General features: G+C 40.6%; 2 protein-coding genes and 1 long non-coding RNA gene across 16 annotated transcripts in view; all 3 read left to right on the top strand.

Moving 5' to 3' along the window:
• ctc1 (CST telomere replication complex component 1) overlaps positions 1-6,223 on the top strand; it is a 70,412-nt gene extending 64,189 nt beyond the window's left edge. For all 3 annotated transcript variants that reach the window (XM_033050311.1, XM_033050309.1, XM_033050312.1), the window contains one exon: positions 3,714-6,223. In XM_033050311.1, the coding sequence (XP_032906202.1) occupies positions 3,714-3,856 (143 nt within the window). In that variant the 3' untranslated portion in view covers positions 3,857-6,223. The remainder of the gene's footprint in view (positions 1-3,713) is intronic.
• Positions 6,224-8,457: 2,234 nt separating this feature from the next.
• chd2 (chromodomain helicase DNA binding protein 2) overlaps positions 8,458-23,019 on the top strand; it is a 110,604-nt gene continuing 96,042 nt past the window's right edge. For 6 of the 12 annotated variants that reach the window (XM_033050133.1, XM_033050129.1, XM_033050132.1 and 3 more), the window contains exons 1-2: positions 8,463-9,071; positions 9,302-9,570. In XM_033050133.1, the coding sequence (XP_032906024.1) occupies positions 9,063-9,071; positions 9,302-9,570 (278 nt within the window). In that variant the 5' untranslated portion in view covers positions 8,463-9,062. Of the gene's footprint in view, positions 9,072-9,301; positions 9,571-23,019 lie in introns of all 12 variants that reach the window. The other 6 variants (XR_004416806.1, XR_004416805.1, XR_004416803.1 and 3 more) reach the window with 3 other exon arrangements.
• On the top strand, positions 17,777-18,224 carry LOC116991496. The gene is made up of 2 exons (XR_004416807.1): positions 17,777-17,827; positions 17,944-18,224. It is a non-coding gene; the product is annotated as an uncharacterized LOC116991496 (long non-coding RNA).

Raw genomic sequence — 23,019 nt, 5'->3', positions numbered from 1 at the left:
TTGCGTGCTATCCAGTCAGCGGAAAGACAATACATAATTGCAATTGAGATGTCCACAGTGTACAGATACATGATAAGGGAATCATGTTCAGAGCAAGGCAAAGTCAAATTTATAGATTGTCTGAGGGTCTCCAATGAGGTAGATGGTATCTTCGGATCGCTCTCTAGTTGGTGATAGGATGGTTCAGTTGTCTGATAATAGCTGGGAAGCAACTGTCCTTTAATCTGGAGGTATGCGTTTTTACAATTCTGTACCTTTTGATGGTGGGAGAGGTAAGAAGAGGGAGTGAAGGGGGCTGAGACTCATCCTTGATTAAGCTGGTGGCCTTGCTGAGGTGAAGTGCAGATGGAGTCGATGGAAGGGAGGTTGTTTTTTGTGATGGTCTGGACTGAGTCCTCAATTCTCTGCAATTTCTTGTGGTCTTGGATTTAGCTATTCGCAAGCAATACTGTGATGCATCCCAATAAAATGCTTTCTACGGCACATCGGCAGAAGTTGTGAGTTCTACAGATGTGCCATAACAAGCATTTAAATGTACCATCGTTGTATGCTGCATCCTATAAATGACGCCAGATTTAATGTGTTCAACCATTAATTGTCTTAATTATTAATTACTGGGACAGTTGAAAGTGGACATTAAATGCTGTATTTTCCAGTCATATCCAGTAGGATGATTAGTGCATTGAAGCAACAGTGTAAACTCTATAGAACAATGTTGTCCATAGAAGTCCAAATCCAAGTCGCAATGGGTTTTGGTGAGGGGAAGCCAGGCTCCCAAGAATGTATACTGAAGATTGATTGAGCTTGCTATGTTTTCGTTTCCATTTCTATTTACCCCTGGTTTTAAAGAAGCTTTGACGGAATTCTGAAAAACAGCTGGCTTCTGTTTGGAATGAAAATAAAATAAAGGGAATATTTTCCCTTGTCGCTTGCTGCATCCTGTTTCACCCCTCCAAAACAAAACTTGAATATTGTGTTTGGAAGTTTGCCAAATGCAACTAAAATTCACTTTGTAACCAGTAATACAGTGAAATTGTATCAATATCTGGATGTTATTCTGGTTAGTACGTTGAATTATGCTGTTGGCAGATCATGTTGCAACTGCAATAAATCTTTCAATCAAGATAGTTTTTTCTAACTTGGTGATGTAGAACCAATCAATCACCTTTCACTGTGTCTAACAAGCATGCAAATCACCATTATTTGATTAAATCACGAGATCTAGTTTTTGCCATTCTGCACAGATGCGGATGAGTTTCTGGGCAGGTAAATCTGAAAAATAGGGCACTTTTTTTAAATGCCACCTTTTTTCCTTGTGTTCATATTTCTGATTTGCCACGAAGTAATTGGTTTAAGATAAGCTGGAATTCATGTCAGATATGACCTTGTTTGCATCCCATTGATCTGGTCAGAAATGTGCTGCTTTCCCCCCAGATATATTCATATTTGGTTAACAAATGCATAGATGTTTGTGGTTGCCATAATGTGTTAAGATGTTATGTTATGTGATCAATGGATTATGAAGTGTTTACTGTGTTCAGTTCATTCTTGGTTGATCTGTAATGAATTTAAGTATTATTAAATTTTGAATATTAATATGTATGAAATAGTTTAAATGTGGAAGACCATAAAAGGTAAGATGTTTGATTATTTGATGATGGTGGAAATTTTTTAATTCATATAACACTTTGGATCTGTTAATTACAAACAAAAAACAAAGTTCAGCTCAATCAGATTATAAAATAACATCCTGTACCACCCAGAAAATATGGAACTTGTTCTTTATGTGGAATGTGGTGTCATCCACAGTGCCCTCCATAATGTTTGGGACAAAGACCCATCATTTAGTTATTTGCCTCGCTACTTCACAATTTGAGATTTGTAATGGAAAAATCATATATGGCTAAAATGTACATTGTCAGATTTTATTAAAGGCCATTTTTATACATTTTGGTTTCACCATGTAGAAATTTTGGCTGTGTTTATACATAGTCCCCCCGATTTCAGGGAACCATAATGTTTGGGACACATGGCTTCACAGGCGTTTGTCCAGGTGTGTTTAATTGCCTCAATGCACGTATAAGATAGCTCTCAGCACCTAATCTTTCCTCCAGTCTTTCCATCACCTTTGGAAACTTTTATTGCTGTTTATCAACATGAGGACCAAAGTTGTGCCAATGAATGTCAAAGAAGCCATTATGAGACGAGAATCAAGAACAAAACTGTTAGAGACATTAACCAAACCTTAGGCTTACCAAAATCAACTGTTTGGAACATCATTAAGAAGAAAGAGAGCACTGGTGAGCTTACTAATCGCTAAGGGACTGGCAGGCAAGGAAGACCTCCACAGCTGATGACAGAAGAGTTCTCTCTAATAAAGAAAAATCCCCAAACACCTGTCCGACAGATCAGAAACATTCTTCAGGAGTCAGGAGTGGAATTGTCAATGATGACTGTCCGCAGAAGACTTAATGAACAGAAATACAGAGGCTATACTGCAAGATGCAAACCACTGGTTAACTGCAAAAATAGGATGGCCAGGTTAGTTTGCCAAGAAGTACTTAAAGGAGCAACCACAGTTCTGGAAAAATGTCTTGTGGACAGATGAGACGTAGATTAAATTATATCAGAGTGGAAGTCTGGAGGAGAGAAGGAACTGCCCAAGATCCAAAGCATACCACCTCGTCTGAAACACGGTGGTGGGGGTGTTATGGCCTAGGCATGTATGGCTGCTGAAGGCACTGGCTCACTTATCTTCATTCATGATATAACTGCTGATGGTAGTAGCATAATGAATTCTGAAGTATATAGACACATCCTATCTGCTCAAGTTCAAACAAATGCCTCAAAACTCATTGGCCAGCAGTTCATTCTACAGCAAGACAATGTTCCCAAACATACTGCTAAAGCAACAAAGGAGTTTTTCAAAGTTAAAATTGGTCAATTCTTGAGTGGCCAAGTCAATCACCCAATCTGAACCCAATTGAGCATGCCTTTTATATGCTGAAGAGAAAACTGAAGGGGACTACCCCCCAAAACAAGCATAAGCTAAAGATGTTCAAGAAGGAACTGCAGATGCTGGAAGATCGAAGGTACACAAAAATGCTGGAGAAACTCAGCGGGTGCAGCAGCATCTATGGAGCGAAGGAAATAGGCGACGTTTCGGGCCGAAACCCTTCTTCAGACTGATGGGGGGGGGGGGAGAAGGAAGGAAAAAGGGAGGAGGAGGAGCCCGAGGGCGAAGCTACATGGCCTGGCAGAGCATCGCCAGAGAAGACACCCAGCAATTGGTGATATCAATGAATCGCAGATTTCAAGCATGCAATTGCCAGCTTCAATTGCATGCAAAGGATATGCAACAAAATACTAAACATGACTACTTTCATTTACATGACTTTGCTGTGTCCCAAACATTATGGTGTCCTGAAATTGGGGACTATGTATAAACACTGCTGTCATTTCTACGTGGTGAAACCAAAATGTATAAAATTGGCCTTTATTAAAATCTGACAATGTGCACTTTAACCACATGTGATTATTTTTTTTCTTTTACAAATCTCAGATTGTGGAGTACAGAGACAAATAATTAAATAATGGGTCTTTGTCCCAGACATTATGGAGGGCACTGTATGTGTTGTCATAATGGTTTTGAACGTGTTTTCATTGCATTGCCTATATCATATGAACATCAAGATTTTCTCTTTCTTGTAAAGAAACCTTTCAAATGAGGATATTGAGAAGTGGAGATCACCAGTATTGCACCAAGATGGCGCCTGGCTTGTCTTTGACTTGTTTGCACATAAAGGAAGTGGACTATCGAATGCTTTGCCACTTGGGAAATGATAGACTGATCTGATAGTTATTGGAATTCTTTGACTTGTGCAGCTGTAGCCTAAGAAATAAGCCCTCGCATGAATCAAGAAATGATTGTCGATGTTTAGAATGTGTTGCTAACTGGAATAATTGATACATCGCAGCCCGTTGAGGGAAAATAATATTATAATGAATTAAATTGACTGGTTTTACCCAGTGTGTTGTTACAAAACAATACTTTAATTACCATTTGTAATTAACAAAATCCCCATTAAATGCAACATGGAATGATTTAAATTGTAATATTTATTTTGACAATGTACAGTGTATAACTTTGAAAATAAATCTGTTTTATTTCAACATTAATTGTGTATTGTGTCCTTGCATTAAATTATGTTTTAGTTTTTTCATGTGGTATAGGAAAAGCCATTGGATTTGAACAGCCAATAATTTGTTGTTGCACTTTCAGCTCAACAAATGAAAACTGTTTCATCCCTGTTTTGGTACAGATAGTATCCACTATATCCAATGACTTTTCTGTTAGTTGCCTGTTTACAGCCTAGAAAGCCTGGTGTTATTTTGTTGTATCTTTCTGCTCCATACTCCCTGCTCACCCTTCCAACGAAACATGGTTGTCAGTGGTGTTATAATAGAAATGACTTGAGTCGATGAGTCTGTATCTTTGTAAGTGCTAATATTGAAATAGTTTATGAAATACTTGTTGACCAAAGTTAAAAATGTATTGGAGCAATCTGGCCAAGCAACCTGGCTTCCTGGCTGATTGTAGTAGTGTTCTTCAGTGCTTTTGTCCTTGTAATGTCAGTTTTCAGTTGAGCTTAAATTGGATCAATTCATGTTTTTATTTGGATCTCTGACTTTGAGCAGAGTACTGCCAAATGTTGGGTACAAAATGTGAACCAATACTAATTTTCCTTAAATCTAAAAATCCTATATGCCGACTTGGAAATTATGTGAAATTGTTGTAATGACCCCACTTAATATCCATTTGAGGTTATGGGTTTGTGATCATTCCAGGGGAGGATGACTAGATTCATTTTTCATTGGAATTTGCATGTTGCCTGAAGCCTTTTTCATATTTCTGTGTATATGAATACATTTTTGAACATTGAAGTAGAATGCTTGGCAACTTGTGCATGGAAGTACAATAGTATTGTTTGCCCCATAAGAGATAGAATATTGAAATTAATATTCTTGAATTCGGTTATTTTGAGTGACAACTTTTTATTTTACCCGAGTGGCATTTTGTATCCCTTCGAACTTGAAACTGCTCGAGTTCTGATTTAGCAATTTATTTCATAGATTTTCTTTAATTTAAAAAAAAAGTCTGTTTGTAGAGTAAATTGTGTCACCAGTTAATGAAACAGTAAACACCTCCATCTTGAAAAGACCCATATATATCATGGTATTGCTCCAAGTATAACAAAGATTTTATTAAATTGATTTAATCTTTATGAATTTGTACTAGTCTGTTGCTGTAAGATTAAAGATAATTGAGTGTTATTGTCTATGAATAAGTGTTGAGGTTGCAAGGTTAACTTGAGTTTTGTGGAAGTTGTGTATGAAATTAAAATTGAATTGAATTAATTGAATTAATTTTGGAATTCACTACCAAGAAGCCGTGGACGCTTGGTTGCTGATTATATTCAAGAGAGCTCAATAGATTTTCAATGATGGAGGAATTACATAATCTAGGGTTTAGTGAGGAAAATGAGCTGTGGTACAAGACCAGCCATGGTAATAATCAATGTCAGATCAGGCATAAGAGGGTGAATAGCTTGCACCATAGGTAATGTTTTGAGAATGGTTTATGGTGAATGGTACTTGCCTTGTGAAACAAATTTGGGGTTGAAGTAGGTTAAAATTGCTTCTTTCTTGGAAGGGAATGCAATGAGCACCATTGGAAGGAAAAGGTAAAACCCAATAAAGCTACTAGGTGTTAATACCTGAAAATAAATACTTGCACTTGTATACAGTGTTTCACAACGTCGGGGCATTCCCAATTGTTTGGCCTATGAAGTGAATTTTTGTTTAAATCTTGCAATGCAGGAATATGTAATGTGTACAGGAATTAATCATGTGACTTATTGGAATATTATGTTGCTAAATCCTGCTACTGACCTCGAAGCAATGTATAATTGTTATTGACATGATGGATTTCAATGAATTTGGCTGAGAATTATTTAAAAGTGCACTGTATTTAATGTTATAACCTTTTGATTTTTGATGAAGATGTGTCTTATCAATTTGGTTTGCTGCTTGACATTACATCAATTTGGATTTTGAAATGTGTTTCTGGTCTTTTATATTAATTTGGCTTGAATTTAAGATGTATCAAACCTTGAGTGGCACAATGTATATGGGGAGAAAATTAAAATATTTTCTACTTAAACTTGCTCTCTGGATTTGCTTATGTTAATGGAATTAGTACATGCAAAATTATAAATGTTCTAAATAAGCAACAAAGAAAAAAATTGCCAATTGTATCTACTCTAAGCTACATTATTTATGATATTTGGGAAAATACTGTGTTGAAAAATGTGGTTTCTACTTGGATTTTTTTCAACCAACTTGGTGCTCTCAAACTGTTACCTAAAATCAATCTGAAAGTTGTCCATTAATGTTCCACGATCATATTTTGGAATGGCCTTTCTTGGAGAGATTTATAATTGGGTAGCATTCAAAAAGTTGTTAATTTGCACCTTTTAATTTCTGTTCATGAATAATTAATTGTTCGAGTTTAGAAATTGGAAAATGGGAATCTTGATGACTTGAAGGTATTTTTGGAATATTCATTTGTGCTTCCATAGAAAATTCCTCAGAGAATATGGCTTCTGTGAACATAATGAGGAGCTGTCTGTGGGAATTCCATAGAACCAATGAAGTGAAAAGATAAATCATCTTTGTTGATCCCTTCCAAAAGATCCAACTTTGCAAATGCAAGTGACCACATTGATTATCTTCATTGAATATTGGGCAGACCAAGTATTGGTTGGAATATTCGTATGCTATCAAATTCTTCTGCTAAACCACTTTTTTTAATGGAAATCAAATTGACAGAAACTTGCCAATGTTGGAAGAATGAGCAAAAATTGAGAAATCCCAAATCAGATCAGCAAAGGGAAACAAGCACCTTGGGCAGTCTGCACCCTAGCGGCATAAACATTGAATTCTCCAATTTCCGGTAGCCCTTGCTGTCTCCTCCCCTTCTCAGCTCTTCCTCAGCCCTCGGGCTCCTCTTCCTTTTTCATTTCTTCTCCTCCCCCCCCCCCCCCCCCCCCCCCCCCCCCCATCTTCCATTAGTCTGAAGAAGGGTTTTGGCCCGAAACGTTGCCTATTTCCTTCGCTCCATAGATGCTGCTGCACCCGCTGAGTTTCTCCAGCATTTTTGTCTACCTCAGCAAATGGAAACATATGTTGAGATACCCATGGTGCCCATGGTGAGAGCTTCCTTTTCATGCCTTTTCCCTCGGTCATAGTTCTCATTGTCCATGCTTGGTTTCCATCTGCTATACAATTGGTAGGAGGATAGTCTTTACATGACTTAAGAGATGCCTTGCATGTCTTCTAATTCTTCAAGATGTACCAGATTTGAGGTGCATCCTCAGTTGACATGGACAGTTGTTCTATGCCAACAGGACAATTTACACCATGATTACATAAAAACATAGAAAATAGTTGCAGAAGTAGGCCATTCGGCCCTTCGAGTATGGCTGATCATCCAAAATCAGTATCCCGTTCCTGCTTTCCCCCCCCCCCCCATATCTTTTGATTCCTTTACCCCTAAGAGCTAAATCTAACTCTGTGGAGATTTGTCTTGACATTAGAAATGTCGAGAATGGACTCGGCATGCCATTGCATGTTAAACTCTAATTGTGTTGGATTTAAATATGTGACCATGTTGGATAAAGGTTATTTTGGCACTTAAACCCAATGGCTGTTTGCTGTGTTAAATAATGGACAACAGATTGGAATTCTTTGCTTCAATTCTCTCCCATTTACCCTGCATCATTGGGATTTTGAAACTTTCGGAAATATTAATTGGAATATTTTTGGAGGGGGGAGAGTAGAAAAAATAACCTTTTTGAGGAAATGGCGACAGTAAGAAAACAGAAGAAAGTCTAAATTATTTCTCGGGTAAACACAATGGTAAAACATGGAATTCTTAACCATTGATTAAAAATGGCCAATCCTTTGAGAACAGGGACTCCATGTGACTTGATCACGAGTTAAATTGAAGCAGCTCCCTTCCCCCTATGTTTAAATTCCATTCCCTCCTCCCTCCATATTATCTTCATGAAGAAAATAATCCTTGTAAAGCCATTTCCGTCCACGGGAGGAACTATTTTTTCTCTCCCTAACCATGGATGTGTTTTAATTGTTGGAAGAATAGAGGGGGAAACGACAAAGGAGATTTGCTTGGGGGAACCCCAACTGGGGTTGGGGGGGGGGGGGGGGGGGGTTGGAGCAAGGGTCTCCCTTAGGGGGGTGAGAACAGGTCCAAAGGCATGCATGCACAACTCCCTCCCCCTTCCCCCCCCCAATGGGTCTGTGTGTTTCTGCTGTGGGGCAAGGGGTGGGTCTAAAGCCTTGGTCCACCACCTGAGTCCAGGGAGGGAGGGAAGGAGGGAGGGGAGGAAAATGTTGCAATTATTTCGCAGCGTCGTTGCTGTCAATCAAAGGGAGCCCGGGCGCCTGTGTGTGAAGAAGCTACATGGCGGCGGCGGTTGCGTGAGATTCACTGCACTTCCAGTACACCTAATGCAACTTTTCACCAACTTCCACCACTGCAAGCCAGACTGCGCCTCCTCTCTGTGCAAAAAAAAAACTCCCAGGCAGGAGTCACCCCAGACCTGGGATTGCACAGACACCCCAGCACCCCCAAGTGTTTATATATTTTTCTAAATCACCCTTATTTTTTTTTTCTCCTCTGTGGCTCTGTGTGTTTGTGATTTTTTTTTTCCTCTCTTTTTCCGGCAAGCTGGTGTCGTTGTTTTTGAGCTTTGCAGTCATGGCGCACCTCCATTTTTGAGCGACTTTTGTGCGCTTTTCCTTTCCACCCCAGTGTATGGTTTTTTTTAAAAAGCCGGGATCAAAAAGGAAAAGAAGCGAGACATGATTTTTTCCAACTCTTCGACTTTTTGGAGGCTTTGAGAAAAAGAAAGGAATCGGTTTCGATTTGGCTAAGTTTTTAGTCGACGGTGCGGGGACTAGCTTGCGCCCAGCTCTACATGGAACAGGTATGTTTACAGTAATTTTACTCGCCAAAATGTTTATTTTGAATAAAATATTTAATATAAAGGAGGTTAGTCGGCGATTGCGTAGTTACAATTAATTGTGTGGATTCGGGGTGACTTTTTATTTGATGCGTTAAGTTTCAGGCATGGCAATTTCTTGGCATGGCTTTTAGAGAAATGTACCTGTTCGTTTGTTGTTTTTCTGTGTTTTTAACCGGGCTGTTTTTGTGTAGAGCTTGTCGGAGTGCGACAATGGTATCGAGTGCTTAAACAATGTGGCTGCTGCGTCAGGGTTTTGCAAGTCGAGCAGCGGGCAGCTGCTGAATCCGGCGGACTTGCTCGCTCGCCGCGAGTTTGACAGGGCTCCACGGCGCTCCATCGCTACCCATCCACGTGTAGCCCAGGACAAAACCGAGCCCCCAAACTCCCCTGGCCCCAACACCATGTCCAGCGAGGGCAAAGACCCAGAAGACGACGGATCTGAGCACAGCAATGCTTCCAGGTAGGAGCTCTCAATGTGCGTGCGTGTGTGTGTGTCTCCCTCTCCAGCTTCCCATGCCCTGTTATTTTGGGGGTTTGAACATTGTTTACCTTCCTATCTATGCTTACCCCCCCTCGATCTCTCAAGCAATTTTTCACCCTTTCGGCCAAATCTTTAATCGATGACCTTGAGATTCCTAAAAGCCCCACCCTGTTTTTTTGATCGCAGTTTCCCCCAACTTATGATATGCCATTTGGGCCTATATTCAGCAATGGAAATACATTGCAAGGCCGTCGATCCTCCTTTATCGTTTATTTTATATTATTTCACCGAATATATTCTTTCCGTTCATGTTGCTGGAGTAAGATGACCTTGTGATTGCTGTTGCTGCAATGCACCATTTTACTGACAATGCAGACGGCTTTGAGAACTTGAGGATTTGGTGTCCATAGTAAACCATAGAAGTAAATTGTAGTAAATAATACACAAGAAAAAGTTGCATGAATGAAAAAAAATTCATATTTATAGATAAATTAAGAAATCCCTGTTGGAAAGTTGCTTCTGGGTCTCTATTTTTATCCCCACCATACCATTTCACTTTATGTCTTCGGGTATTTTGTAAATTTTAACACAATTTGGTGAAACGTTTACCATATTGGTATCCCTATCTGCTGAATTGAAATAATATGGTACATACTATATACTTCGGCTTCTTGTACCATGCATCCATGCCCCCGTGCTACTAAAAAGGTTTTAGCCTTTCTGGAAAATAATTTAGTGTCTTGAATGTCCCCTTTTAAAACTTTTTAACTCTTTTTAATTGTTTTAATTACTTCACATCTTCTTATACCCCTCATGTTATATGTATAATCTGTGTATGTTTCTTTCAAGACATGTGGTAGATGCATCCATACTGCAAAACATAAAATACATTTCTCAAATAAATTGAAGCTTTACTTTGAAAGATCACAAAACTTTTTATTAATTGTTGAACTTTTGACAGGTCAATGGATATTGTTGCCTCCTAGACACCTGGCTACAGGTGGTAGTTTTAATAGGAAAGATGTTAACCTGGATACAGAATATTTTGTTGTGAATTTGTATCTTTAAAACAAAAATAATTAATCTGACAGTTTCTGTGACTGTCAATTGAAATATTTGAATTGCATTTAGTTTTGATTTGAGACTTTTTAATTTAACCATCCTTTAAAGGATTTTTTTAAACTGATATTTATTTACTGTTTCTAATACAATCATTGAAGATTTTCCTACCTGCCATCACATCACCCGCTCAAGGTATATTGAGACTACAGATCATTTACAAAAGGATGGACTGTTTAATAGTTTGTTAAGAAATTAATATTGAATTGAACTTTCGGTGTTTTCAATTTAAGTGTGAATACATGTTTATTTTTGCGAATTTACGTGAAACATGTCCACCATGGCCATTTTTGGGTTTCAAATTTGGCTGATCTCTTGGGTGGTCACCTGAGGTTTGATTTTCCATTACTGCCATGCTAAGATTGCCCTTGGGAACACTATAGAACTCTTGACCTACTAAGACCACTGCCATGGTCCACATGGTGACGTGAACCATTGTCACCATTGACCTTCAAGGGATTGCCCTCTATACCCCTATTTACATGGGCTTTATTGTAATTCCTTATGTGGATTTCTGGATGACCTCTGAGTTTGCCTGAAAGATTGTTGCCCATCCATCTTGGTCATCTCTACTTTGGGGTGGGAGGAACAGCTTTTTGATGGAAAGAGAGTCCTTTAGTTTACTTTTCCCGTTGTAAAAACTTTCCAGCAATACGGAAATTGGCCATTGAAACAGGCCATCCATACACCTGGATGATTGAGTTCCCTCCAGGACATTCTATCTTCAAATATTCTCAAATAAGTCATTAACTGCAAGCAGACATTGATTCCTTCCAGCTGTGCTTCAGAGAAGGGAAGATCATTGTCCATGGTGGTGCAATATTTGGAATGGAACATCTGTGTTTTCCATTGAGGCAAAGTATTGGCATTCCAAAGTTGACCTTCACCAATATGCAGCTTTCCTGGATCTGCCAAATTCCTCACCTCAAAACGGATGCAGATATAGGCATTCCTCCAGATGATGCTTGTTTAAAAATAAATATAAATAAAATCACCTTGCATACCTCGGGCGTTGGTGTCATCATTACATAGCCTTTAAGAAATTGTCGACAGGTTGATGGTTCCTGAGTTTAAAGTTAGTTTGTGTTGCACTGCCTTTAATTGGGGCAGGTGACTAGTTGCAATGAGTGTCTTCATAACCAGCTCACTTTCATTATCTTCAGAGTACTTAATGTGAAGGATATTTTTTCTTCTATGTGTGGTAAGTGGAGAAACCCTGGATCGTCATTACACGATGCCATTGAACTTGTGGAAAATTAGGTGAAGGGAGCTTTGTTTGTGTCATGACAATTGAGAAGGACAAGGTTGTGAAGATTGCTTGCACGTTGAAAGCGCTGGCAGATTCACCAAGAATGTCCTAATTTGTTAATGGTAGAGATTGCTTAATCAGATTGCAAGATATTTGAGTACGCAAAAATGGAGGAAATCACCTCGTATTATGGATGCTGACTTCTAGATTTCCTGACAACGGGGATACAAATTTGTTTGGGGACTGCACATTTTCTATTGAAAGGAACTCCTGCCCATTGGTTAGGTTGTATGGAGGGGGAAGGAGGAGGAGAAGGTTGGTGCAGTTAAAGAAGAATAACCCCTCCATAAACACCACTGATGATTTTCACACTTTACAGCTGCAGAGAGAAAAGCCCCACCAAGCTCTTGGGCTGCCACCTGTGACAAAAACATCACTTGGGTGGAGTTGGGGAGGGGGTTTAAATTATTGGCTCCCACCAACACCAGATTCCCTCATATCCCACCCCACCCAACCTCTCGGGCGAGGTACAATTAATGAATGCGACGGCGATCAAATAATGGTGATTTTAAACCTATCCATTCCCATGGATCTTTAGAAGTTAACCAGATCATTGATGTTTTCCGAAAGTGTGCTACTTGCCTTCAAAGGGCAAGTTTAACTCATGTCTTAGAGGTTTGCTTAATAGCAACATATTTTTTTATCATCACCATGATTACTTAATTCACTTAATTGTTTGAGATTTCATTGTCTTCTCTTTATACTTATGTATGTTTTGTGAATTATCTGCTGGTTTGGTTTTTTCCAACTTCCATTTTCTTATTCTGACAGTATTCAGTGGCACTATGCTTTTTGCAATCATTGTTGCATGATTTGGATGGTTCAGAAATAGAGGCTTTGTGTGCATATGTGGCATATATTGTGTTTTGATACTGGGTGTATGAGTGATATGGCTAAATGTTGAATTTGAATTGAATTCCAAGTGATTTGGTGATGAAGATGAAGCATGATTACCTATTCCTTTGCAGTCAATCCGTTTGGCAGAAGCACCATTTCCCCACAAATAACTGCCCGGCAATGGGTTGAGAATTAAAACAGAAAGATATGTATACGTAGGCAGGAATAAAATATTTCTTACCAAAAGAATAACGGTTTTCCTTGCACCGATTCCAGCTGTAAATGGAATTGAATCTTGCTTCCCTTTGGTAGGGTATATATATTGAGTTTATGGAGCAATAATGGAATGTTTAATTTTGTTTGTTTCTGAAATAATGTTGTTTTGGGGAGACTTATTTAGATAGAAGTGGTAAGAGTATTATTATACAGCGAGTTATTTCATTGTCAGTATGGAAATGCATTCTGTTTGAGCAGTCTTTGGTTGGGGATAGGTATTCTTTGTTCCAGAATAGTTGTGCTTTCGTGTTTTTGCATTGGGATCTTGTCAGTTTACTTGGCAGCCATTTTATGAAGGTAGAAATCACTTATCAGGAGCATGTTTTTAACATCTCTTCAAGGGGTTTCTGCCTGTTTTCTCCTAATAAATTAACTTGTATGGCTAGCTGGGACCTTGTCTGCATGCATTTGACTGTTGTGTGGAAGTTGAAGGCAGGGGCGTGTGGTTTAAAGGCAGAATAAAGCTGTCTTTTTGAATGCTTTTAGTAGGCAGCAGTCAACTTCAGAGAGACAAAATGGCTCTGCTTTACGCTGCATAACTAGACAGACATACTGCATTGCATAGTGTAGTTAGGAAGTACAGGAAGCTGGTGGTGATGTAGCTGAGTTCAAAGGTTGTGCTCTGGAAACTGATTGGCGCTCAGCGTAGTAACAGGAGTGCCTGCAGCAGAGCTGCTCACAGCTCTCGCCTTCACTGACGTCAGCACTGCCTCTCAAAGCCTCCCTTGTCAAGCCAGCCGCTGTATTTAGCTGAGAATTCTCGATAGCCTTGCATCACGGCAAGCAGAATCACCGGGATTAATCGGCTATTTTCCTTCACAACATGCTTTTGTGGCATTTTATGAAGCTTTCTTGTCTTTTATTATTTTCAAATTAATATCTAAAGTCGGGTGTTTAATTCCTTCAAGGACGGACGTGATCCTTGCTTATCGACCTCTTTGCTTTATATCTTCAAGGAATCTATTCCGAAAGCATTTCTGCTTTTTATTAATTACAAGAAAAACATGTGCTGTGTGGGAGGGGGAGGGGAAGAGAGGGGAGAAACCAGTTTCATTTATGCCTCATGGCTGTGGTTAGCTCTGCTCCTACATTAGAACCAAAGCTTTTGATACTTCTAAAAATGTGCTTATAAGGATGAGAACAAATGAATCCAGATGTGTTCCTTGGTGTAATGATTCTTCAGGACAACTGTTAGGATCACTGTTCTCTTCCGTTCACCTACAGTGTGTGAATCATTTTTAACGGCTTCCATGGGAGAGGGCCCCAAATTAATCATCTGACAAACTAGTCTAATTAATAAGTAATCTTTTGAAGAATATTAATTGCCGATCATAATTGCCAAATTTTACCATGTTTTAAACTATTTCTTGCCTCTTCACCTTCGAAGCTAGTTACTGCTTGGGTAGGCACCCTTTATTGGGGTGGCTTTAGTTTAAATATTCTCTGATACAGCGAAGCAGTCTTGCTTGGACTTGTTGCTCCTCTTTCTTTAACATGCCGTTCCACAAGAGGTGCTGGGTAGTAGGTAGACACATGGAACTGCAGACACTGGTTTACCAAAAAAGATGCAATGTGCAGGAGTAACTCAACGGGTCATGCAGCTGGAGTAACTTAGTGAGCAATATCGCTGGAGAAATCCAGGGAGAACATGGGACAGGTGATATTTTTGGTTGGGACCCCTCTTCAGATAGTGTTTGCGGACAAAATTATGTTGTTATCTTGCACTTTAATTATACTGAGGCAAATAATGTTTCAATTTGCCATTGTGGCTGACATTAATTTGTTTTTATTAAATAGCAATTCTTTTGAAATAAAGATAAGGAAGGAAGGACTTTTCAAGTAAAATTCCATGCCCAAGATAGCTTTCTTGGTGTGTTTGTAAAACGTTGCTTCCTGTATTGTTACTTGCAGCCAACCCTGTTCATCAGTGCTCCTTCCTCACTGCTGTCAGAGTAACCAGCATTAATATTTATATTAAAATTGCCTCACAGTACCTTTTTTCGACTGAGGCATTCAAGGCCCTGTGACGGTGATGGGATTTCTATTTTGGGGGAATAGAGGCCTGAACACATGCAAAATGAAAGAGCTGAAAATTAACAGCGCACAATAGTTTACAGCACGGAAACAGGCCCTTCGTCCCACCGAGTCTGCGCTGACCAGCGATCCCCGCACATTAAGAATATCCCATACACACACTAGGGACAAATTACAATTATACCAAGCCAATTAGCCTACAAACTTGTACGTCTTTGGAATGTGGGAGGGAACCGGAACACCCAAAGGAAACCCATGGAAGAACGTACAAACTCCGTACAGACAAGCAGCCAGAGTCGGGATCGAACCTGGATTTCATCGCAGTAATGCTCCTGCTGCGCCACCATGCCGCCTGTGATTGTCATTCCATCATTTTCATGGTTCCATGAGCCAATTCTTGCTCACCAGCTGCCCTTGTAATTTTTTAATGTAGGTTGTCTGGCATTTATTCTTCTTGATTTCATTTTACACTGTGGTCTTTACTTCCCTCCTGCGATCTCTTCCGTCGCTATAATTCTGTGATTTCCACCCATTCCCAATTGTCTTTCGCCCAAATTTGCCAACTGTGCTTTTAGCTGGCTACGGCTTTCAACTCTGGTTACCACACAAAACGTATCTATTCCTCCACCTCTCAAAACCAATCTACCAATTTCACCAAGCTCGTTCAATACTAATTTAGTGAGGCATCACTAAATTAATGCCATTTTCAGCAAGGCTAATACAATTATCAGAAACATCTCTTTCACCTTGGGCCATCCCAGAAGAGGCAATCAATATGCATAAAGTTATCAGCTAAAGTTACCTTTAACCTGATGGACATTTCATAGAATTTTACAGCTCCAAAACAGGCCTTTGGCCTGCCAGATCCATGCTAACTACTAAGCACTCGGTTACACTGATCCTGGAAACAAGGAACTGTGGATGCTGGTTTACAAAAAAAGTGTTTAGTTTAGAGATACAGCGTGGAAACAGGCCCTACAGCCAACTAGTCCACATACTAGGGACAATTTCTACCGAAGCTAATTAACCTACAAACCTGTGCGTTTTTGGAGTGTGGGAGGAGACTGGAGCACCCGGGGAATACACACGGTCACAGGGAGAACATACAAATTCTGCACAGGCAGCCCCCATGGTTAAGATTGAACCCGGGTCTTTGGCGTTGCCGTAAGGCAGCAACTCCACCGATCTGCCACCGTGCTGCCCACACTCCAGCAGTGCAGGCAGCATCTCTGGAGGACATGGATAGGTGGCGTTCTGAAGAAGGGTTGAAGAAGGAACTGCAGATGCTGGAAAATCGAAGGGAGGCAAAAGTGCTGGAGAAACTCAGCGGGTGCAGCAGCATCAATGGAGCGAAGGAAACGGGCAACGTTTTGGGCCGAAACCCTTCTTCTGACTTCTTCTGAAGAAGGGTCCCGACCGAAAATATTAATCCGTATTCTCCAGAGATGTTGCCTAATCTGCTGGGTTACTCCAGCATTTTGTCTTGTTTTAAAAGACATTATTCCTATAGCTGAACTCTGGGGTCAATTTACGGTGGCAAAATTACTTATGCTGCTGCAAGTAAGAAACTGATTGTTCCTTTGTTAGTATATAGACCAATTAAACAGTCCCTTGACTGTAATTCTTCCATCAATTTGGGATCTTTCAATCTGGGATGTGGGAAGAAACGGAAGTAACTGGGGAAAGTTACTTGGTCATGGAGAATGTAGCAACTCCCTTGTGCTGTCCACCGAGCTGAAGAGATGATGCATCGTCCTCATTGGTTCCACATTGCCTCGTGTCACTCTGAGTAGGATATGGAGGTGGGTGAAGGATGAGTCAAGTACTTGATATTTAACCAAACGCAGTCTCGATACAATGAACTTTATTTATCCCTGGAGGGAAATTGAGCTGCCAACAGTAAAAAAAACAACCCAAAATGCATGAAACATGAAATTAAAGTGTTGATTGGAAAAGATTGGGGATGTGCAAAGATTGGGGGGGGGGGGGGGGAGAGGGAGAGTCAGTCTCAGTCTACCCCACGACCGAAGGGGGAGCAGTTGTACGGATTGATAGCCACAGGGAAGAAGGATCTCCTGTGGTGTTCTGTCCTGCATCTTGGTGGGTTTCGTCTCGGTGAATTTCATGTGTTTGGAAGCATTTTGTGAAGAACAAGGATTTTTTTTTTTGCATTATCAACGTCCATCTTAATTTATACTTTGATCATCTTACAGAGTTTCCTGTGTTTCTAGACGTTGTGGTTATCAAGAAGGGGGTTTGGAGGAAAGCAAAATTTGAACATCTGCAGTCACTTTTATGTTTACTGATTTGCAATCAATGACAGTCCACAAGATGATGCTTAAGTTAAAGCAGCTGTTTCTGCTTCTAAAGGGACAGAAAATACCATTGAAATAATTTGCATTGCAAAATCCCTAGGAAAGAAACAGATTTTATTTTGAATTGAATAAATGACCTGCCTTTTGTGATGAGCTTTTGGGTATCTTGATAGCAGAGATTGATAGTTTTTTGATTAGTAAGGGTGTCAAAGGATATGGGGTGATGGTAGGAGAATGGGGTTGAGAGGGAAATATAGATCAGCCATGATTGAATGGCAGAGCAGACTTGATGGGCTGAATGTCTGATGATCTGCTGAACAAATACTGGAGCAGGTCTGGCAATAAGGTTTTCAAAAAGGAACTGCAGATGCTGGAATATCGAAGGTACACAAAATTGCTGGGGGAACTCAGCAGGTCGCACCCGCTGAGTTTCCCCAGCAATTTTGTGTACCTGGCAATAAGGTTGCCCCTTTTATAATTTGCAGAAGATTTGGACTTCAGCCTTGTGGATCTGTATTTTAGCTGCATGCCAACATGACTTTTTAAACAAAAATGTTACCTTCCAAGAGCTTCATGCAATGACTTTGTTGTGAGCAAGACTGGTAGTTCTGTCGTGCCGCTCGAGACTTCCCGCAGGAACTCAACACCTTTTGAAGTGCGTAGAAATTTGTAGTCTGGTCTGTGGTGAAAATCCCGCAGAGTGCAGAAGTAAGAATGGCGATTAAGCTGCCGTTGAAGATAAACACAAAATACTTGAGGGGGAGGAAAAGATGAATGTTGATCACTGTAGCTGGGCCAGTCCAAAAAAACTTGCAGTCTTTATCTTTCTGCAGAAGCGTGGCAAAGGGGTACAATTACTGGTGAAGTACATAATGGTTAAAATACTGGTCAGATATTTATGGGGCTGGGCCAGTTTAAATTTCACCTGAACATCAGTGGGAAGTGAAAGTAATTAAACAAATCTGGAATAAAAGCTAGTGAAACTGTTGGTGTGTTGTAAACCCCCCCCCCCCCTCCCCCCCCCCAAACCTGCTCCGTTTATTGTTCATAAGATCATAAGACAAAGCAGCAGAATTAGGCCATTCAGCTCATCACGTGTGCTCTGCCATTTGATCATGGCCGATCTATTTTTCCCTCTCACCCCCATTCTCCTGCCTTCTCCCTGTAACCTTTGACTCCCTTACTAATCAAAAACCTATCAATCTGTGCCTTCAAAATACCCCAATAGCTTGGCCTCCACCATCAATGAATTCCACAGATTCACCACCCTCTGATTAAAGAAATTCCTCCATCTCCATTCCAAAGGTACGTCCTTTTATTCTGAGGCCGTGCCTGGAATGCGTTGCCAGGGATGGTGGAAGCAGATACAAGAGATGCATTTAAGAGGCCTTTAGATAGGCACATGGAAAAGTGGGGAATGGAGGGATATGAACCATGTGCAGGCAGAGGAGATAGGGTCCGAGACTCTCCCACTACTAGAAACTCTCCCCACATCCACTATAGTCTTTTGATTCGTTGGTAGATTTCAATGAGATCACCCCTCATCCTTCTAAACTCGAGCGAGTACCACCCAGAACCACCAAACCTTCCTAATAAGTTAACCTAACCAATCCCTGGAATAGTCGCAAAATACTGAAGTAATTCAGCGAGTCAGGCAGCATCTCTGGAGAAAAGGAATAGATGACGTTTCGGGTCGCGACCCCCTTCAGACTTGATCCCTGGGATCTTTTCGTAAACCTCTGGACCCTCTCCCAATGCCAGCACATCCTTCCTCAGATTGTTCTGGGATGAAAAGCCTTGGTCTGGCCTACATGCCACTCCAGACCGTTTAACTACCTCCCCTGTTCATGAATGGTTCGGTAGAGAAAATATAGCACAGGAACAGGCTCCTGCCCACAATGTGCTAAACCTGATGGCTCTTTCAAATAATGAATGCTGCCTCACGTAACTCACATCCTTACATTTCCATGTGCTTAAGTCAAATCATCTTAAATGCATCCATCGTATCTGCCTCCTCCTCCAACCCTAGCAGTGCATTACAGGCATCCATCACCCTCTGAATAAACCAAAACTTGCTCTATACATTTCCATAAAACTTCGCTTCTCTCACCTTAAAACTATGCCATTTGGTCCTTGATATTTCCACCTGGTGAGGGGGGGGGGGGGGGGGGGTGGAGAGTTCTGACTGTCTTCCTTTCAGATGTTTCTGATAACTTTATATATATATTTCCATCTGGTCTCCCCTCAACCTCTGATATTCCAAGCTTGTCCTACCTCTTCTAGCTAATACTCCCGAGACAGGCAATAAATAAAAGCCCTGCTGGTGTGACACCTGCCACTTCTGAACTCGTAAATAACAGCACTTTGTTTTAGTGCCTTGACTCAGGGCTGCCACTTGACCCAGGACCCTCCTAGCCTTTATCAAATAAGGATAACAATTTGTATTGTATCTGTACCATGCATGTTATGCAATAGGGGGGGGGGGAGACATGTGCAGGTTTGCATTAGAGTCTAGAACAAAACCCTTCACCCACTTGGAATATAATGTGCATTGCCTTATGTGACTATTGAAATCTCCCCAAGGTATGTCGTCTCTAGAGATGCTGGCTGACTTGCTGAGTTACTCCAGCACTTTATCTTTTATTGAAATCACTTGAAACTTCAGCAGGGATTACGTGGACAGATTGGGTTTGATTTCTTGAGCGGAATTTCAAATCTCTTACTCATTTCTGTGGAATTCATTTAGATTGCAATTTGGAACATGGTTATGCATGTGTTGTTTTTTAACCTTCATTCGGCTTGTTTGTGTGGATTGGATTTTATTTGCCGTGTCTAACGCGCGGCTGTAAACAAGCTGGCCCTCGCTTTCCTTCGGCAAACAAAAACTGCATTGTGCTCCAGAGCGAAGTGTAACTGATGCAGCACACACTCGTGCCATCTGGAAGACAAAAGCAAGTTGGTGTTGTGGGAGAGGATCCTGCATCACAACTCGTGACTTTCAATCAAAGCACTGACCTTTTATGCAAAGACTAGGAACCCCTCACGTTGCCAGTACTACTGATTTGGATTTTGCCCTTCTAACATACGGTCCTCATCTAAATTACATCAGCGCGTTCTTTTTTTTGTTTCTAGCCGAGGTCTGTAAATGGGTAAACTTCAATCGTTAAAATATTTATGGAGCCGCTGAGTGTAAGCTGACTACAATCTAAATGAATTTTATTAAAATGAGAGAGGTTGAAAGTCCCCCTCAAGGGGGTATCCCCAGTCTGGGAAGGATGCCCACCATTGTTACCTGGTCTGGCCTCTATGACCCTGTACCCTTCGATCTGCTCGGTTAATAACTGCTCAGTTAAGATGCAGAGAAATAGGCAATAAATGCTCGGATTGCCAGTGGCGTCTTCACCCAAGAAACAAAGAATTGGAAAATCATTCTCCGAGCATTGTCATCGTTATTCTGGAAAACTGCAGAATCTAACACTAAAGCCAGAAATACTAGAAACACTTAACCAATCAGGCAGCATCTGTGGAAGGAGGAACAGCTAACATTTTAAGTCCTGGCCTGTTCTCCAGAACTGAAATTTCTATTTAGTTGATACTATTGAAGGATAGACAAGAACATCTTTGTGCTGTGAAGTTCTCAAAAAGTTTGATTTTGGTTAACATATTGCCCGAGACATCAATGCTCATTGAATTCCTTTTTACAACTGCCCTATTTTACTTTGCATGATGAAGAGCCACACACCAATGATCTTAGTGCCAGTGATCAGAACATTTTGCATCAATCTGTCAGTTAAGCAGCCAAGCTTTGCATTATCTCAATTCAGGGGGACATTTGGACCATCAGTTTCACGTCTGCTCCCAGGGAAGCAATCCCATTATAGACACAAAATGCTGGAGTAACTCAGCGGGTCAGACAGCATCTCTGGAGAAAAACAATTGGTGATGTTTTAGGTCGAGACCCATCTTCCAGGGCCACTATGGAATCCACACTTCCTGAGGTCATCTGTTGCTGGCCCTGTTTTGTTCTGGCCTTCTCTATCTTTCAGTCTGAGAAGGATTCCGACCTAAAAGTCGTCTATTCCTTTACTCCAGAGATGCTGCCAGACCCGCTGAGTTACTCCAGCATTTTGTATCCATCTTCGATGTAAACCAGCATCTGCTGTTCCTTCCTACACAACCAATCTCATTAGTTCCGTTCCTTCCCCTCATTTTCATTTACACCAAGTTATTCTCACTTGTCTAGCCCGCAAGAAGATGAGATCCTCCATTAGGGGTGGGAGTAAAAATTATAATATTGATTCACAGTGGAGCTTGTGTGGTTATTGGTGTAGAAGTACAGCTGTGTTGGGTGTGAGGGAAGATGATTAGGTACAGATAGTACGCCTTTCCGTAATACACATTGGCTATAACATGAGTGATGAATTAAAGAACGCTATTTGCATTATGCGGGCCAAATTGGTCGCCATGCGATGTCGATCGGAAACTAGATTGAACCACTTAAAAGTTACTTTGTAAATTGACAAGCAGAAAAAAAATTGTCTTGGATTTAAACAGTGTAGTGAAAAATGTTTTCCCCAGAGTAATCAAACATCATTGTCTCTGAACATGCAGTGCCCTCCATAATGTTTGGGACTGATGCGATGTAGATTAAATTATATCAGAGTGGAAGTATGGAGGAGAGAAGGAACTGCCCAAAATCCAAAGCATACCACCTCATCCGTGAAACATGGTGGTGGGGGTGTTATGGCTTGGGCATGTATGGCTGCCGAAGGTACTGGCTCGCTTATCTTCATTGATGATACAATTGCTGATGGTAGTAGCATAATGAATTCTGAAGTGTATAGACACATCCTATCTGCTCAAGTTCAATCAAATGCTTCAAAACTCATTGACCGGCGGTTCATTCTACATCAAGACAATGATCCCAAACATACTGCTAAAGCAACAAAGGAGTTTTGCAAAGATAAAAAATTGTCAATTCTTGAGTGGCCAAGTCAATCACCCAATCTTAACCCAATTGAGCATGTCTTTTATATGCTGAAGAGAAAACTGAAGGGGACTAGCCCCCAAAGCAAGCATAAGCTAAAGATGGCTGCAATACAGGCCTGGCAGAGCATCACCAGAGAAGATACCCAGCAACTGGTGATGTCCATGAATCGCAGACTTCAAGCAGTCATTGCATGCAAAGGATATGCAACAAAATACTAAACATGACTACCTTCATTTACATGACACGGCTGTGTCCCAAACATTATGGTGCCCTGAAATGGGGGGACTATATATAAACACTGCTGTAATCTCTATATGGTGAAACCAAAAGGTATAGAGATGGCCTTTATTAAAATCTGACAATGTGCACTTTAACCACGTGGTTATTTTTCTTTTACAAATCTCAAATTGTGGTGTACAGAGGCAAATAAATAAATGATGGGTGTTTGTCCCAAACATTATGGAGGGCACTGTGCATCAAGTTTCACTACAGAAAGCCATAGAAATTGGCAAACAATCACCTCCAACATTTGAACAATAACACTGTTC

The sequence above is a fragment of the Amblyraja radiata genome, chromosome 34 (genome assembly GCF_010909765.2).
Source record: "Amblyraja radiata isolate CabotCenter1 chromosome 34, sAmbRad1.1.pri, whole genome shotgun sequence".
NCBI lineage: Eukaryota > Metazoa > Chordata > Chondrichthyes > Rajiformes > Rajidae > Amblyraja > Amblyraja radiata.
The sequence above is the reverse complement of the archived record's forward strand: the minus strand, read 5'-3'. Positions and strand labels throughout refer to the sequence as shown.